Below are 16,167 nucleotides of genomic sequence, written 5' to 3'. Positions count from 1 at the left end.
CGTAGCGAGGAGGAACCTCCTGCAGGATCCTTCTCACCACGGTAGTTTCCTGGGGCGGATCGCCGAGGATGGTGAGTTCGCTGACGATGTTCATCAGCCAGTGGGTGAAGTCATCCACCGACTCCCCATCGCGGAACTCCAGCGCGTCGAAATCGCGCGAGACAGTGGTCGACGCCCACGCGCTCCGTCTTGATGGCGTCCCACGCCCGCATCGTTGTGCCCTTCCCGACAAGGGAGACACGCATCTCCGGCGGCGTCCAGCGGAGGATGGCTTCCATGGCCATGCAGTCGTCGTGCAGATCGACGCCGCCGATGCTCACCGCCACCCAGAGTTGACGTGCCTCAAGCATGACCTGCATGAGCACCGCTCACTCGACGTAGTGGGTGCGGGTCAGCATGGGGTAGTTCGCCGATCCCACCTCGCGGACGACGCGCTGGACTTGCGGTTCGTCGCCGCCCCGACGCCTGCCGTGGCGTGGAGGTGGCGATGGCTATCGGAGCGCGCGGCGAGGTGGAGGCATGCGAGATCCCGTCCGATGGCCCGGCACACTCGACATCCCAGCGTTAACCGGCTCTGATGACAATTGTTAGCTCGGCGGCTGCGCCGGCGAGCTTGGAACACATGCGAACACAGTGGACAACACCAGAAGTTTTGGTGCCGCAGCAGTAGCGTTTTCTGGTTTATTCCTTGCATATAAATAGTAACAAACTACCCACACCGGCTGTAATCTCGCCATGATCTGGAAGCAACGCGCGCCATCCCACGCATGCCCATGATCCGTTCTAACATCAAAATCCTGCAGCCTAGTTTTGTCACATCAGCCTAGTGATGGTTTGGTGATACGATTAGACTTTTAGATTAGACTTTTAGAAGGATGAAACATGAACAAAGAAAAAGATTGAAACAGTCTTCTAGTTTCTTCCTTCGTTTTTAGAATTTTTTCCTTGTATTTTCAAAAACCTTATTCGAGAATCCGAGTATAAGAAATCTTATAACTCTTGGCTATAAATGTTGAGCTTTTAAATATGAGAACATATTTGGTGAAAACCACAACTTTGTGAAAACCCGTGCAAACCACGGCAAAAAAGTCGTCTAAATTCACCAAAAAAATCATACATGTAGATGATATGATGATACACAATCTTGTAAAATATCTTGTTGAAACTCGACTTCGTTTGTGAGATATAAACATAACAAATTTCTAACAAATCATCTGGACAGCTTTCTGGTTTGAAATTTGCTATTTTTATATCTCACAGACGAAGTCGAGTTTGGACAAGATATTTTGCAAGGTTGTGTATCATCATATCATCTACATATGTGATTTTTTGGTGAATTTAGACGGCCTTTTTGATGCGGTTTGCACGGGTTTTCACGAAAGTTGTGGTTTGCACTAGATACGTTCTCTTTAGATATATAGGCTGGTTCATCCTCTATCTAAAAAAGAAAATATATAAGAAGACCAACATTTTACCTTTATAGCACATTGCTCCTGCGTTGCTACGGATAATATAATAGACCTAAGAAATACTATCAATGTTGTGTTCATTCACTTTGTGTACATGTTGTGTCGTGATTGCGCGAGATATTGATTGTTCGCATTTTGATTAGAATTCTGATTGATTTGTCCGGATTCTGATTAGAATTTGGATTGATTTGTCCGGACTTCGTTTATGATTCCGATCGACAGGTAAACATTGCTTGTCTTAGAAATAGTAGAAACTCGGTGTGCGTGTAAGCAAATGGATGTGGTATTGACATTGACACTGTATGTGATGTGGCATCAATTAAGTAAAGTTACGCAAGCACAAGAAATAAAAGCAAATTTCTGCAAGGCTGGCAGGCTGCAGGAAATTAAAATGCATGCATGGATCAGCGATTTTTTCCCGGTCGGTCGACCAGCGACTCCAGATCCAGGTCATCGTCGGTCGACGGCATCGCGGTGGCGGTCGCCGTCGCCGCCGTCTCCTCTCCACCAGCAGCTTGTGATTCCTGCTGCGCGTCGGGCTCCGGCATCTGAAGCTTGTCGGCCAATGTCTTGGCCCCCTTGAGCGAGAGCATGAGCCAGACGAAGGAGAGGAACTCGCCGCCCTCGCCCAGGCTCTTGGCGTGCAGGTACCCCCGGCACATGCTGGCCGAGTAGAAGAGCATGCCGACCCAGGCGCGGTACATGAGCTCCCACCGCGTCTCCTCCGGCCACACCTCCATCAGCTCGTCGGAGAGCTTGCACGCGTCGTGGATGAGAGGGTACTTGTGCCGCTCCGACTTGCCGCCGGCGGCGTTCAGGATGGCCGCCAGCACGGCCGCGTCGTCGACCTGCTGCTTGGTCGTCCTGCTGCTCGAGCCCGTGCTACGGATTATGATGTCCTCGAGGTCTTCCAGGGCTTCAGTGAGCAGGTGGCGCCTGCTGCCCGTCATCAGCATGTCCGGCCGGAAGTTGAGCAGGTGCGCCATGTAGTTGGATATCGCCAGCGTGCACTCCTCATGGTCGCCGGCGCCCGGCCGCCGCCGCGGGCTGCGGCGGAAGCAGATGTCGGTGGCGATGTGCCAGATGAGGACGCTCTCGTCGAAGGACTCGCGCAGGGTGCGCCGCACCATGGTGCCGCACTTCCGCTGCAGCTCCAAGCTCAGCGCCCAGTTGCCGGCGGTGAAGCTCCGGTAGGTGGCGAGGTTGAGGCCCGTGGCGCGCACCAGGTCCAGCATCACGAACCCGGCCACCCTCCAGTAGAGGAGGTTCCCGCCGCGCCTGCTGCACACGAAGTACTCCTCCTCGAGGCCGAGGCGGGCGGCGCACCTGAGCAGCCGGCCGGCGGCCGGGCGCGTCCGCCGGCGAGCCGAGCGGAGGAGGCTGTACTGGGGGAGCGTCTCGCAGAGCGCCGGCACGCCCGCCGCGGACATGGCCCAGTAGAGCAGCTGGCGGATGCACTCGGCGAGCACGTCGAGCGCGGCGGTGACGAAGAGGATGACGTAGGTGATGGTGACGTCGGTGGGATTGTACCAGCCGCGCTTGCGGCTCGCCGCGAAGAGCGAGATGGCGGCGACGTGGATCGCCGGGACGAGCAAGAAGTGGAAGGCCAGGTACGCCGGCGTGGTGGCGACGTTGATCCGGGTGTAGATGAGGCCGAAGGCGCTGCGCAGCCAGCGCTTGGAGCCCATCTCCGCGGTGGGGCTCAGAGGCTCCAGAACAACATCGTCGTCGCCGGCGATGTCACCTTGCACTGTGACGGTCTTTCCTTCTTCTTCTTCTTCTTCGCGCTGCCGCCTCATCTCATCGGCAGCGGCTCTGATGCTGTCTTCCTTCATCAGCTTTCGCTTGGCGAGGCCGGAGGAGGAGGCGAACAGGGACATGTCGGAGAGGATCATGTGGACTTTGTCTCCGTCCGACAGAATAACCTGCTGGTGATCTGCAGCTTGGTGATGATGACTGTCCTTGTCCGTCGCCGTCGAGTAATAGTAATGCGCCGCCGCTCTTGTCCAGCGGATGTACTTGTCTTCCAGCTTGGTGAAGAGCCCCCACCGTCGGCGAGGCTTCCTGTCCCGTCCGTGCAGCCTGGACGACACGGCCGCCAGCCGGTTGATGCTGGCCCTCCGGAGCGCCCACGGCTTCTCGCTGAAGCTCAGGATGCCGACGACGAAGAGCAGGATCGCCGACGCCAGCAGCCGCCGGTCGCCGGATCTGGGCCACGACTTGCAGAAGGCGTAGACGGCGACGGCGACCTGGGACACGAGCGTCACGGTGTGGCGCGTCCACAGCTCGTTGTCCTCGATGTTGTAGGCCGTGATCTCCTCCTGCCCGCCGAGGTGGATGAGCAGGACGGGGGCCCACAGCACCTCCAGCGCCCTCGACGGGCCGCCATTGCCGCAGCTGCTGCTGGTGCTGCTGCTGCTGGCGTGGCGGTTGAAGAGGGTGGCGAGCGCGTAGATGGCCAGGGCGTCGCTGCCGATGTAGGCCAGCCAGATGAAGGTCCTGAACCAGCGAGGGATGGTGTACTTGCGCATCGGGGCGGCGAAGAGGAGGAACCACTGGATGCCCAGGCTGCCGAGCACCAGGACGCGCAGCTGCCACTCGTCCCACCAATGCAAAGCGCCCAAGATACCCGCCATGAGCGATGCTCTAGCTCGCTCTAACCCTCTCGATCTGACTCACTACTCTCACACCAGTACTTGTGCTGTGTCTTGTGTCTAGATCTCACCAAGTTACGTTATATTGCCGAAATGACGTTCAACTAAAACATGTACACCTGAATAAACATTGGTTGATTAAGTTGGCATACTGATCAGTAGAGTAGAGTGTTACACACTATCAAATGATCAAAGCAAAAGGTTAAAGGAAAAGAGGAAAAAAAAGTCTTCATAGGTTATATATACTATGTGTGTACTATTGTAGCTTTGTTAGCTCAAAAAAGGAGAAAAAAAAAGAAGACCTTATTTACGTTACGCACTGCTTTACATTGTGCTGTTAGATCGCTTTGCGTGCCCGTGGCTATGTTCTATGTGTCATCACCTATTATTAGCAGTGATTCTCATGCCCCTCCATGCATGTTTATGTCCTGTCGTGATGATCACTCTGATCCATATGTGTACCATATATAGTAGAAACAATGTACCACTCACGGTGATCTAGCAGGCTAGGTTAGTATACTTTTTCAACGGTTGATGATCTTTTTGAAATCCTAGAAAAAACCAATCAAATTTCATACATTAGAATTCAATTGGATAATAATAATATGTAGCTTGAGTTACATGAACTGAATGTGTGGACTTCATGAAACATCGCGCACATGAACAATATAGTGCACACACTGTTCACTAATAGGAGACAAAACCAATCAAATTACATAGCTTTGAATTCAATTCACTACTCCAGACCATTACTACAGAAAGAGTCTTTGATCCTGCATATTAGGCCCAGCCACCATGAGCTTTGATACAAAGGATTAGTCGCTTGGAGTAGTACGCGCGTACATACGTACTCTGCTATATATATATGCATCAATGAGCAGATACTCGTCTCAGTAGGCTGCAGTATGCGCAGGCACATACTCCCTGGCATACTCTCTCCGTCCAAAATTATTATACACCAAGGGAGTTAACTTATACGTCCATACAAACAAAGATTGATTGGAGCATAACCTCCTTATCAGGTTCCATTAACAAGCTAGTAGTAGCTACTACTCATCCGTTCTAAATTATAGGTCGTTTGACTTTTTTGATATCAAATTTGACCACTCGTCTTATTCAAAACTCTGTGCAAAATATCATTTATTTTGCTGTGGCATACTTTATCAATACAAGTTCTCCAAGAATGACTTAAATTCGATTATGTTTGCACAACTTTTTTTGAATAAGACAGATGGTCAAACTTGATGTTAAAAAAGTCAAATGACCTATAATTTGAAACGGAAGGAGTAGCTAGTAGCGCCCGTGAAGCTGACTTGGGCGGACTGCGGACGTACCCTAGGTAGGAGTAGCTACACGCATGTGTATATATATCATTTTCTCTTTACACCACTTATATTAGTGTTTTATTATAATAAAAAGAATTGCGTGTTTGCCTCATTCCTATTTTTTGCATGAAGCATTGGGGTCACTGAACCGTTAAATTGATTTTTTTTACCATGATGAACGTGACATAGAGTGGTCGTCAAGGAAATGGCGTAAACACGCGCAAAGTTAATAACGAAAGGAATCACGTGATGAATAAAGTGCAAAGCATATGTAATAATCTACTGCTCTATTTTACTAGTATATAATATACGTGAGAAGATGGAAATATGGAATGTTATCATGGACACGCAAAGCCAGCAAGCTAGGACATAGTAATTAATTTAAAGCTGTAACAATGTTTTTTAATCCTGATCTTTGGGCAAAAGCTAGCTAGTACGCAGCATATAGACGTAACGACTCTATTCCCCTACTCTTTGGCTTACTAACTTGGTCTTGTAACAGTAAACCGAATGCATGCCTCCATGAAACTAAATTCTTGCTCGGCTGCTGCTGATCATAGTATATAGTGGTCATTTTATTCAGGTCTCGATCGGAAAAAATAGACAAGAGACCTAAGAGAGCGCAGACAAGAGACCTAAGAGAGCGCAGAGAGACCAATATGTGGAGTGGAGTGCTTGACTATATATTATCATTCCATGGGAGAGCAAGATGCAACCTCTTGTATTGTATTGTATCTATCACAGCCAAAACAGAGCTTTAATTTTTCGAACTAACTGATGAGGGGGACAAATAAATAAAGCTCTCTCTCTCTGTCTTTTTTTTTTTGACAAAAGACGCCGGTAGCGTAGATGGAACGGGGGTCATTTATTTCTCTCTCTCTCTGTTGTTTCTAGAATAAAGTAGAATAAAGGAGGGTACGTGTGGAGATGGAATCATCAGTAGTACTAAAGGTGACACCACCCATGGTAAGCTACCAGCCGTCTGCTTTGTTCAAGATGCCCGGCCATCGCCTATAATATTCCTTCTGACTCTTGGGCCAATAAATAATAAAATTTCAAATTTGCACACCCGTATCAACAGATGGGATTCCGACAGTGAATGGAAATCAGTGTTGATGAATCATGATACCTAGTGTCAAGCAGCTGTTACTTGAATGAGATGGGGGAAAATGGAGCAGCTCGGTCGATCGATCGATCGATCGGTTGCTAGCTAGAAAAAGTGGAAAAATGAAAAGAACCTCACTAGGGAATAATAATAGGGATTGGTTTGCATTGAGGAGGACACGCCTCCTAATTCAATGCAAAACCGTGTGTGTGCAGCATGGGAAAGAATCGATTCGTTCACACGTTTTGCGTCGCCGCCACCGCAAAACTAAAGCACAAGATAGAGAGTGGAGGAAAGCTGGCGGGCGAACATCCGATCCCTTTTTCTTCTTCCCCGCGCGCAACCGTACGTGCAGTGCGTGTTGATCTCATCATCAAACACAACTAGATCCAAGTCGACACGCACTCAACAGCTAGCTCCGACTCCGATATATGTATGATGCAGCTCAGTTATATATAGATAGATAGATGGAGCCATGGCCTCGCACTGCCTCTTCACCATCATCAGCTTCAATTCATTCTAGCTCCTTCCACACGCGTCGTAGATGAACGCACGATCGAGCTCACACCGAGAAGCAGCCACCGACCAAGACGAAGACGAAGCGGCGCTAGGGTGCATGGGTAACTAATTAACAATTCTTGTTCTTCTTTTGATTTCATTCTCCTTTCAATTCCGATTTGCGCTGATGAACATCTATCTATATACAGGACTTTCCTTGTGTTCCCAGCAGAGATCTCCGGCCAGGCCAGAAATTGCGACCAGGGGTATTCGTGATCGCCTGCAACCCAGCGCTGCTGCTGCTATTCAGAAGTGCCGTGGTGAGGGCGATAAGATCAATATGCCGCCGATCCAAAGCAACGAAGAGTTGAAGAACGTCTTGAGGCAGGCCAAGGAGCCAAACTCCAACCTGGTACGTACGGTATATATTCATTCATTCTCGATCCATCTCTTTAGCCTTTACATGATGATGAGTAAGTGAATAAAAAAATGAAATTCATGATCAATGAAGGTGGTGCTGGAGTTCACGGCGCCGTGGTCGGAGCCGTGCAAGTTCATGAGGCCGGCGCTGGAGAAGATCGCCTCCGACTTCAAGGATCACGCCCACTTCTACACGCTCGACGTCGAGCAGTTCAAGACATTTGCTCGGAACACCCGGGTGGAGGCGCTGCCGACGTTCCTGCTGGTGAGGAAAACTATCTTGGAGCGCGTCATCGGCGTCAGCAAGGACGAGCTGCAGCGCAGCATCCAAAAGCACATATCTGGCATTGCCATTGATCATTTCCATCCATAAATTAAATCCACGTCTTCATCGGTTGGACTCACATTCATGACTCATCAACACGTATATACATGCTTGTTGCACAATGTTTTAATTTCCTGATCGAATGGTGTGTGTGTGTGTGTATAGACATGCTTGTTTGTGGCCGGCTAGAGAATAACTAATTCTATAGCCAGGTTCTTTTCGCCAGGCTCGACAGCTCGACCCGGCTCTTCGGTCGTGCGGCTCCACTCGGCTCATCGAGCATCCTCCAGCGCAATAATTCATTACGCCAACAAATTATTGATCCCTAAAATTGCTCTCGTTTTCAATGCCTCAAGCGAAAACACCACCAAATCTCATGATTCAATTGCCGAGCGGTAAATCTCCTGATTCTCTCGCCGAGCAGGGAGAGATGCACAAATTCACCGGCGGCGATGCCGTTCTGGAATCGCAGGAAGAGATTCTCTTGGTTGCCGCTGCTTCCGCATATGCTCGTCAAAATCACCGATCCTCTGCTTCATCCCCCAGCCCCAACTCGCTATAGGAAGGCCACTTCTCCCCTGCTGGAGAAGTCCCAACTATATATATATATATATATATATATATATATATATATATATATATATATATAGTTTCTTTCGGTGAAGCTGTCGGCCACTGTCGACTAGAGACTACCTAGAAGCACAACGGTTGTTTGATATAAGATGAACGAGAACATATATATAGTATGTGGATGCTGAACCCTTTTGTTGACGATCAAAATTGGCAGCAACCTGAATAAACCGATCTGACCGGTATGTCCAGGCGGTCTGACCGGTCTAGATGCTGTAGCCGATCCGACAGGAGCCGACCAGTCTGACCGGTGGGTCTGACCGGTCTAAGCAGAGTCCGAGTATAACTAGTGATTTTCATAGATTTAAGATTTGTAATAGGATTTCTTGTGGGGCAAGTCCATCCCACCCTATAAATATAAAGGGCCACGGTCAATTGAGGGTATCCAATCGATCAAACACACAACAATATATTACTTTTCTTTATCTTTATTTCCTTTACTTTTTATCTCCAAACCCTACCTCTTCCAATCTCGTATCTGCTGTTCTTCCTTCGTCTCCGCAACGTTAAGACGTTCTAGGTGGCCTGCCAACCCTAGAACAACCCTACATGCGCCTTCTTTGACAGGGTCCCTCCCGGGCGAGCGTTCGTCGGACTTCGCCGCTTCACCCCAGCGACCGGTCTGACCGGTATAACCGCTTCACGCAGGAGGTGCTGCATCGAGCTCCTCCTCACGCCGCGCGACCGTGCACGTTTGTGTGTTGGCCCAGATCGTGCTCCAATATATTTTGGCAACTCCGCAGGGGAAAGGAAAAAATCAATCGGCTGCCATGGCCGGTAAAGTTCCTAAACCTGGTGATATTAATGTTGACAACATCAAAAGGCCGAATTTTGAACAACTTTCGGCTGAAGATCAGAAAGCTCTCAATGAAGTCAAGAAGAAGATCAGAGAGGAAAAGGAGGAGGAGATTCGGCGACAAGAAGAAGAAGCCACCAAGCACTATATGTCGCACTTCTCCATAGATCGACAAGGGAGGGTCACCAAGGACAAAGACATTGTCTTCCCTTCTACTCCTACCACGGATGCATCCGCTAAGGTAACAACCCCTGTAAGTGCAACATCTATTGGTGTTACTATGGTGCAAGTTGAGAATTTGTTCACTGAGCGAGATGTACAATTGGTTAATCTGATTACTACTAAATTGCTGATAGCAGCCGGTAAACAACCATAAATAATTGATGATGCATCGCCTGTTTCTACTGTTGCATCTACTGAAATTACTGTTTCTCAACCATCGGTAACATTACCTGTGAGTCAACCGCAGTATGGAATGCCGATGCATTATTTCAGTGGTAAATTAGTAACACCAACTAATGTATTGGTGGCTCAGCAAACATACTCTGATTCACTTACAAGCATCCATGGTTCGGCTAACTTTTGCCGAACGTATGAGTTGGAAAATTCTACACCGGCATATTGCACTCATGCTTATAACATGCCACAAATACCCCTCAGAGGTACCATACCACATATCGGTCCTATAACGGACAAGATGTTTGACTGATACATGTAGCGATGGCAAAACAGGCAGCAACCGGTCAGAACGACCCCATAAAACGGTGAGACTGGTTCACCTCAACCGGTCAGACCAGTTCCTCAGGTCACGCAACCCCAAACCAGCCAATTGCGTCTACCTCCACACAGCCAAATTCATCGATTAATATTGAGAAAATACTTGCTGAATGCAAGAATGATTTGGCTAAAATGATCAAAGAAAATCTTGCAATAGATGTTAGAGGCAAAACTCAATCTTATCAAAAGCCGTATCCTATTTCTTTTGATATGGTTACTTATCCCACTGGTTTTAGGTTGCTTGAATTTGTTAAGTCTAATGGAGAAGATAATAAAAGCACCTTTGAGCATGTTAGTCAATATCTTTCCAATTAGGAGAAGCTAGTTCTATAAACGAATTGAAAGTGCTCTTATTTTCTTTATCTTTAACTGGAACCGCTTTTTATTGGTTTAGTTCTTTGGCTCCTAACTCCATTACTTCATGGGAATAATTAGAGCAAAAGTTTCATGATCATTTCTTTTCTGGAAATTATGAGCTTAAATTATCCCATTTGACATCGGTTAGGCAAATGCGTGATGAGTCTGTTAATGATTACATTAGAAGATTCCACGATAAAAAAACGATGCTTTAATGTGAATCTTGCCGAAAAGAATTTAGCATATTTAACTTTTAATGGCTTATGATCTCACATTAAAGAATAATCAGAGGGCCATGACTTTTTTGCTGTTAATCAAGTGCATCAAAGAGTTTTGGCGGCAGAAAGCCGAAGTAAAGAGTTGCAAGAAAGTCATAGACATCATCGTCCCAATACTCATGCTCTTGAGTATCATTCAGATTCTTTGGACGATGAGTCTAAAGAGGTTTATGCCGCTGAATTTGTGTGGTCACCAAGTGACAAGCCAAGTACTTGTTCTTCTTTAAAGCTGATTAACAAAAATCAGAAGAAAGAGATCAAATTTACTTTTGATGTGTCCAAGTGTGAGAGAATCTTTGATGAATTAGCAAAGCTTGGAAAAATTAAATTCTCTCACACAATTCCATCAATAGAAGAATTAAAACGGCGTGCCTATTGTAAATTCCATAATACGTTTTCTCATGCTACTAATGATTGCAATGTGCTTCTTAGAAAGGTACAATCGGCCATAGATGAAGGACAATTGATTTCTCCTATAATGTAAATTAATCAAAATCCTTTTTCAATGCATACGCATGTGCTCGAATTGAAGAATTCCAAGATTTTAATTCGGCCAAGTCAAGCCGAATCGACAAAAAGGAAAAAATGTAATCATTGGAGAAGAGATGCCTAAGAAGCAGAAGCTGCAGAACAAGATTTCCCGAGCTGCAACAAAGACCTCAACACTCGAGGGGCAAGGCAAAGAAAAGAAGACCGGTAGCAAACTGGCCGGTCAGACCGGTTCATCGAGCGGTCTGACCAGTCCCTAGGGCGGTCTGACCGGTGTCCAGACCGGTCTAACCGGTGCGCTCAGCGAATCTGGAAATTACTCCAAGGCCGAAAATAAAGCAAGGCCGAGCTTCAAAGAGCTCTTGACCAAGTATGAGAAGGAGGGAACTGCCCAAAAGCAAAAGGGACAGCCAGATGAAGCCAAAGATATAAAATCTACGTCAATATCTGGTGAGCAATCGGATCTTCGCCCATATCAAAGTAATGGTGTTGATATGCCACATTTAGGGCCGGTTACTCTATGGTTTTGGCCATATCCTTGTTATTATACACCTTTGAATTATAGTAGGATGTATATGCAATCATATTATATGCAACATCCTTCTGTATATCGAAGTTGTATCCCCCGAAGACCGATTAGCAATAATCTGATCGAAAAGGATCTTAATTGCAGTAAGGAGGGTGAGAAGGACGTGAAGGAAAATTCAAAGTACTTACAGCCGAGGTGGTGTCCCTCAGGCTTATCTCACACCCAAAAAAGGAGGCTGCAATATTTGCGCAAACAAGAGTCGGTGGAGCAACAAGTGGACGTCAAACGAACAAAATCAGTAGTCACAAAGAAAGTTTGGAGGCCGAAGCAAGTTGTTTCATCATCAACTTGAAATAAAACAAGTCATGGCTGATAATTTTTATCGCTCTTAGCACAAAAAATGGCCGATGTATTAGTAATCATCGCCCTTAGACAATTTTGATCCAGAGGAGTGTTCTTTGGCACGCAAGCTTTGCCAAAGAACAGGGGGGCATATGTTGACGACCAAAATTGGCAGCAACCTGAACAGACCGGTCTGACCGGTATGTCCAGTCGGTCTGACCGGTCTGGATGTTGTAGCCGATCCGGCAGGAGCCGACTGGTCTGACGGGTCTGACGGGTCTAAGCAGAGTCCGAGTACAATTAGTGATTTTTATACATTTAAGATCTGTAATAGGATTTATTGCGGGACAAGTCCATCTCACCCTATAAACATAAAGGGCCATTGCCGACTGAGGGTATACAATCGATCAAACACACAATAATACATTACTTTTCTTTTTCTTTATTGCCTTTACTTTTTATCTCCAAACCCTAGCTCTTTCTTGGTCTCCGCGATATTTAAAGGCATTCTAGGTGGCCTGCCGACTCTAGAACAACCCTACGTGCGCCTGTCCTGACGGGTCCCTTCCGGGCGAGCGTTCGTCGGACTTCGTTGCTTCACCCCGGCGACCGGTCTGACCGGTCCCCTTGACCGGTCTATCCGCTCCACGCAGGAGGCACTGCATCGAGCTCCTCCTCGCGCCGCACGACCGTGCGCGTTCATGTGTTGACCCAGATCGTGCGCCAACACCTTTATTGCATTGTATATATAAAGTGCACGCACCCTGCTAGGAAATGGGCAACAATAATAATAATTGTTTGATTTCTTATGTTGTAATCCTTGAGAACTCAATTTGTGAAGAAATAAATGACTCCTGATTCCTCTGTATCCACAATCGCTTTTGGATGACAAATAAATTGAAGCGTCTGATCATGATTTTTTTTAAAAAGAAAGGCATATCATGAAATGGATTCGAAAAATTGACAGTTCACCAACCTTGATTTATGAGACGAGGGTACACATACATAAATACTGCTCGATCCATATATATGTTCACCTATGACTCCTCTGAATCATGTGTTAGGCTGAACTGAAATTCCTGCATGAATTTCAGTTCAGCCTAACATAGGAGTAAGGCATCACTGGATGCTTGCAACAACCAAGTTAAGGGGTCCAGCAATTTATATGCAATATAATAGTTGTTGAGTTGTCTGCATACTTGAACATCGCCAGGCACATTTCTTTGGTATACAAATGAAGCCGAATCAGACCAACAACCGTTGCAAAAATTTACACGATGTAGGAGAGAGAGATAGGAAAGCACAAGAGTAGAGAGCGTATGATGAGGATGGGAGGCGTCTGGAAGGAGACATTTGGGGTAGTGCAAAGATTTGATCGTCTGATGATACAATCCAGAGCACCACAATCTTGCCAATCCTTGAGTCTCTCCAACGGCGAGTCTCTGAAGAGGGAAGGAGGAGCTGCACCATTGGACCTTTTGCTGGCTGATTCCATGTACTCCCCGATCGAGCACCATCAACTTGCGTGAGTTCATTATTCAAGCGGAAATGACAATGGAGTGCGGAGTGAGTGAGGAGCAAAGAAAATAATAACACAAGGAATGTGCTCAAAATAACCAAACTTAACTTGCTCCAGCTTTTTTGGCACGTACGTACTGTGATAATCGACGTACCGTGAACTGAAACCTGGATGGAGTTTGGAGAGGATGTCTCGCACAAGTTGTAGGCCCGTACATCCGAGACTAGCCAGTGAGGGATTAGTCAATTTAATTAGCCTACTTCCAACATATACTATGTATATCATGTCAATCTTCATTCCAAGGTACAATACTGTCAATACAATATATCATATACCAATCCATTCCATATATAGCAAATACAAGTATATATGCTACAATAATCATTCGCCCTACTAGTCTATCAACCCGTGCTCCCGCAAGGGCTAGTTAAAGATATCTAATAATTATCTATCTCACGCTCTTTTTAACCAATTAAATATTATAATCTAGTACTGTAAAGATACATATTTATCATTATGTAGTTGTAATAAATGTGATAGGTTTACTTACTAATATTTTTTTCTCACTTTGCATCACACATTCATATGTGTTTGATATGTATTCAATTGAACATTTTGTTTGAGCTATGTGAACAGCATGAAAATTGGTATTCTTATATCTTCTCTTATACATGAATATATGGTGACACACACATTACGGTTAGAATTTTATATATAAATAATATATTAATAATGATAGAAATAGTAATTTAGAATTTTATATTGATGCGCATTAAGATTTTATTATAATAATATAATTTAGATTTAGATTTTGGGTTTATTTTAACTTTTTATTATGTTATCATTGAATTATATGTATAAAAATTTAAGGGGTTATTTGATATTATTTTATAATGACATAAGTGGATAATTTTCATAAAGATTAGGGGGTTACTTTAGATTATTTTTTATAATGGCAGAGGTGGATAATTTAGATACATATTTAGGGGGTTACTTTAGTCTATTTTCGTAATGGCAAAGGTGGATAATTTATTAAAAAATAATAGATCCAATGGCCATTATGATTAGAGTTGCCGAATTGATGGTCGGATGTTTCTAATTTTTGTGAGAATTTGTAGGATTTCTCTATTTTTTTAGACTATCCACCTAGGATCCTAGGTGGCTTCACCTGGAGGCTTCAAAAGGAGCCTCCAATTAGTAATAGTAAGATTGCTGCATATTACTAACTTGGTTTGTTTCTCAGGAATCCCGTGTCAATAAATTGTTGCATATCAAGCTCAAATTATATCACTCTTCTTTTTCTCTATATCATTGTCACAATGCAAAGATCTTAATTACACGATCCTCATTTATTGCGCAAGATACAATCATACAATTAATGCAATTCGCCGGGAATAATAGCATTTCTATCTTCACTTCATGTAGTATTGCCACATTTCTATCTTCACTCACTATATATATACCAATGGATAACACAATATTAAAGCACTCTGGGACAAATAAAGAGGAGGACCGGGCATGCATGAGATCAACTCAAACTCCTCTTCGATCATCCATGGTAGCTAGCTAGTTGTACGCACAATGGGGATAGGAGACACTAGGAAAGAAGAAGAGGCAGACGCTGCTTAGTGTTTGAGGGTTTGAAGACAGCGCAGCGCTGCGATGCCATTGATCGAAACAAGACTTGCTAGGTCCAATATTCAGGATGGCTCAACCTGCATGCTTGTTTTGGTATGATCTCTAGGGGGACAGGTGCCGCATTAGCAATACCCAGAGAGCTCTTCTCCTTTGTGAAAAAAACAAACTCATTTCTTTGCGAACAGTCTCACAAACTGATGAGCCATTTCACATGCTCTTTCATTTACCTCTTTTAGATGAAGCCTTTGAACAAATGGAATTGTTGCAGCATTTGTTGAATAATCTGCCACTTTCAGACGATGTGCTGGTGGCACTATATATGGGGTAATTAATAACCAGTTTTCCTCAAGAAAGGCCTATCTGCACCTCACTTGTCAAGCTCAAGTCCCTCGGGTATTCAAATGGCTATGGAATTCAAGCTGCCATAACTAACACACAAAATTTTTCTGGTTATTACTTAAAAATCGTCTAAGCACCAGAAATATTCTTAGACACAAAACAATGGTACTTGATCCATATGAATGTGAAATGTGCAACTCAGGAGTGGAGGAAACCTTGGAGCATCGATTCCTAATTAAGATGTCCTTTTGCCACTGCTTGCTGGAGACTCATAAATATACATGCCTCCCTTCAAGCTTTAGTTATTAGGCAATCGACAGCTTCAAGGCACAGCTAAACACACCTATATCTTAATTTGAACCTAATCATCTTGCTTTGCTGGCTATCTGAAACTACAGAAATGATGTCATCTTTCAAAATCAGCCTGTGTCCTTCTCTTTGAGAGCACAGCCAACTTTGGATAATCTTCTCACTTAGCTTAATTTTCTTTGTGTCTCTTGAGTTGTATTTGTAAAGACTTTCCTTCTTTTTGCTTATTTATAAAATTATAATCAGTAGGGGATGCTCATCCCCTCCTATTGCTTCAAAAACAAAAGTACATACTAGAATAGTTGACGCTATTGCATAGCCTAGTACAATAATCTTGGTTTGTTTCTCATGAGCCCCGCCGGCCCGTG

At 45.3% G+C, this 16,167-nt stretch overlaps 2 protein-coding genes across 2 annotated transcripts; one reads left to right on the top strand and one right to left on the bottom strand.

Moving 5' to 3' along the window:
- Positions 1 to 1,746: 1,746 nt before the first annotated feature.
- On the bottom strand, positions 1,747 to 4,246 carry LOC120702368. The gene has a single exon (XM_039986140.1). It carries the CDS (start codon positions 4,103 to 4,105, stop codon positions 1,874 to 1,876), a length of 2,232 nt encoding a protein of 743 aa, XP_039842074.1. The 5' UTR covers positions 4,106 to 4,246; the 3' UTR covers positions 1,747 to 1,873.
- Positions 4,247 to 6,812: 2,566 nt separating this feature from the next.
- LOC120702367 (thioredoxin H5-like) lies at positions 6,813 to 7,932 on the top strand. The gene is made up of 3 exons (XM_039986139.1): positions 6,813 to 7,173; positions 7,261 to 7,463; positions 7,563 to 7,932. Exons 1-3 carry the CDS (start codon positions 7,098 to 7,100, stop codon positions 7,842 to 7,844), a joined length of 561 nt encoding a protein of 186 aa, XP_039842073.1. The 5' UTR covers positions 6,813 to 7,097; the 3' UTR covers positions 7,845 to 7,932.
- The last annotated feature ends 8,235 nt before the right edge of the window (positions 7,933 to 16,167 follow it).

Source organism: Panicum virgatum, chromosome 4K (genome assembly GCF_016808335.1).
Source record: "Panicum virgatum strain AP13 chromosome 4K, P.virgatum_v5, whole genome shotgun sequence".
NCBI classification, from domain to species: Eukaryota; Viridiplantae; Streptophyta; class Magnoliopsida; order Poales; family Poaceae; genus Panicum; species Panicum virgatum.
This window is presented reverse-complemented; position numbering and strand designations above follow the sequence as displayed.

Coding starts and splice junctions, on each gene's coding strand:
- LOC120702368 (XM_039986140.1), bottom strand. CDS start 4,105: ATGGCGGGTATCTTGGGCGCTTTGCATTGGTGGGACGAGTGGCAGCTG.
- LOC120702367 (XM_039986139.1), top strand. CDS start 7,098: ATGAACGCACGATCGAGCTCACACCGAGAAGCAGCCACCGACCAAGAC. Junction 7,174..7,260: donor AGCGGCGCTAGGGTGCATGG/GTAACTAATTAA, acceptor ATCTATATACAG/GACTTTCCTTGTGTTCCCAG. Junction 7,464..7,562: donor AGGAGCCAAACTCCAACCTG/GTACGTACGGTA, acceptor TGATCAATGAAG/GTGGTGCTGGAGTTCACGGC.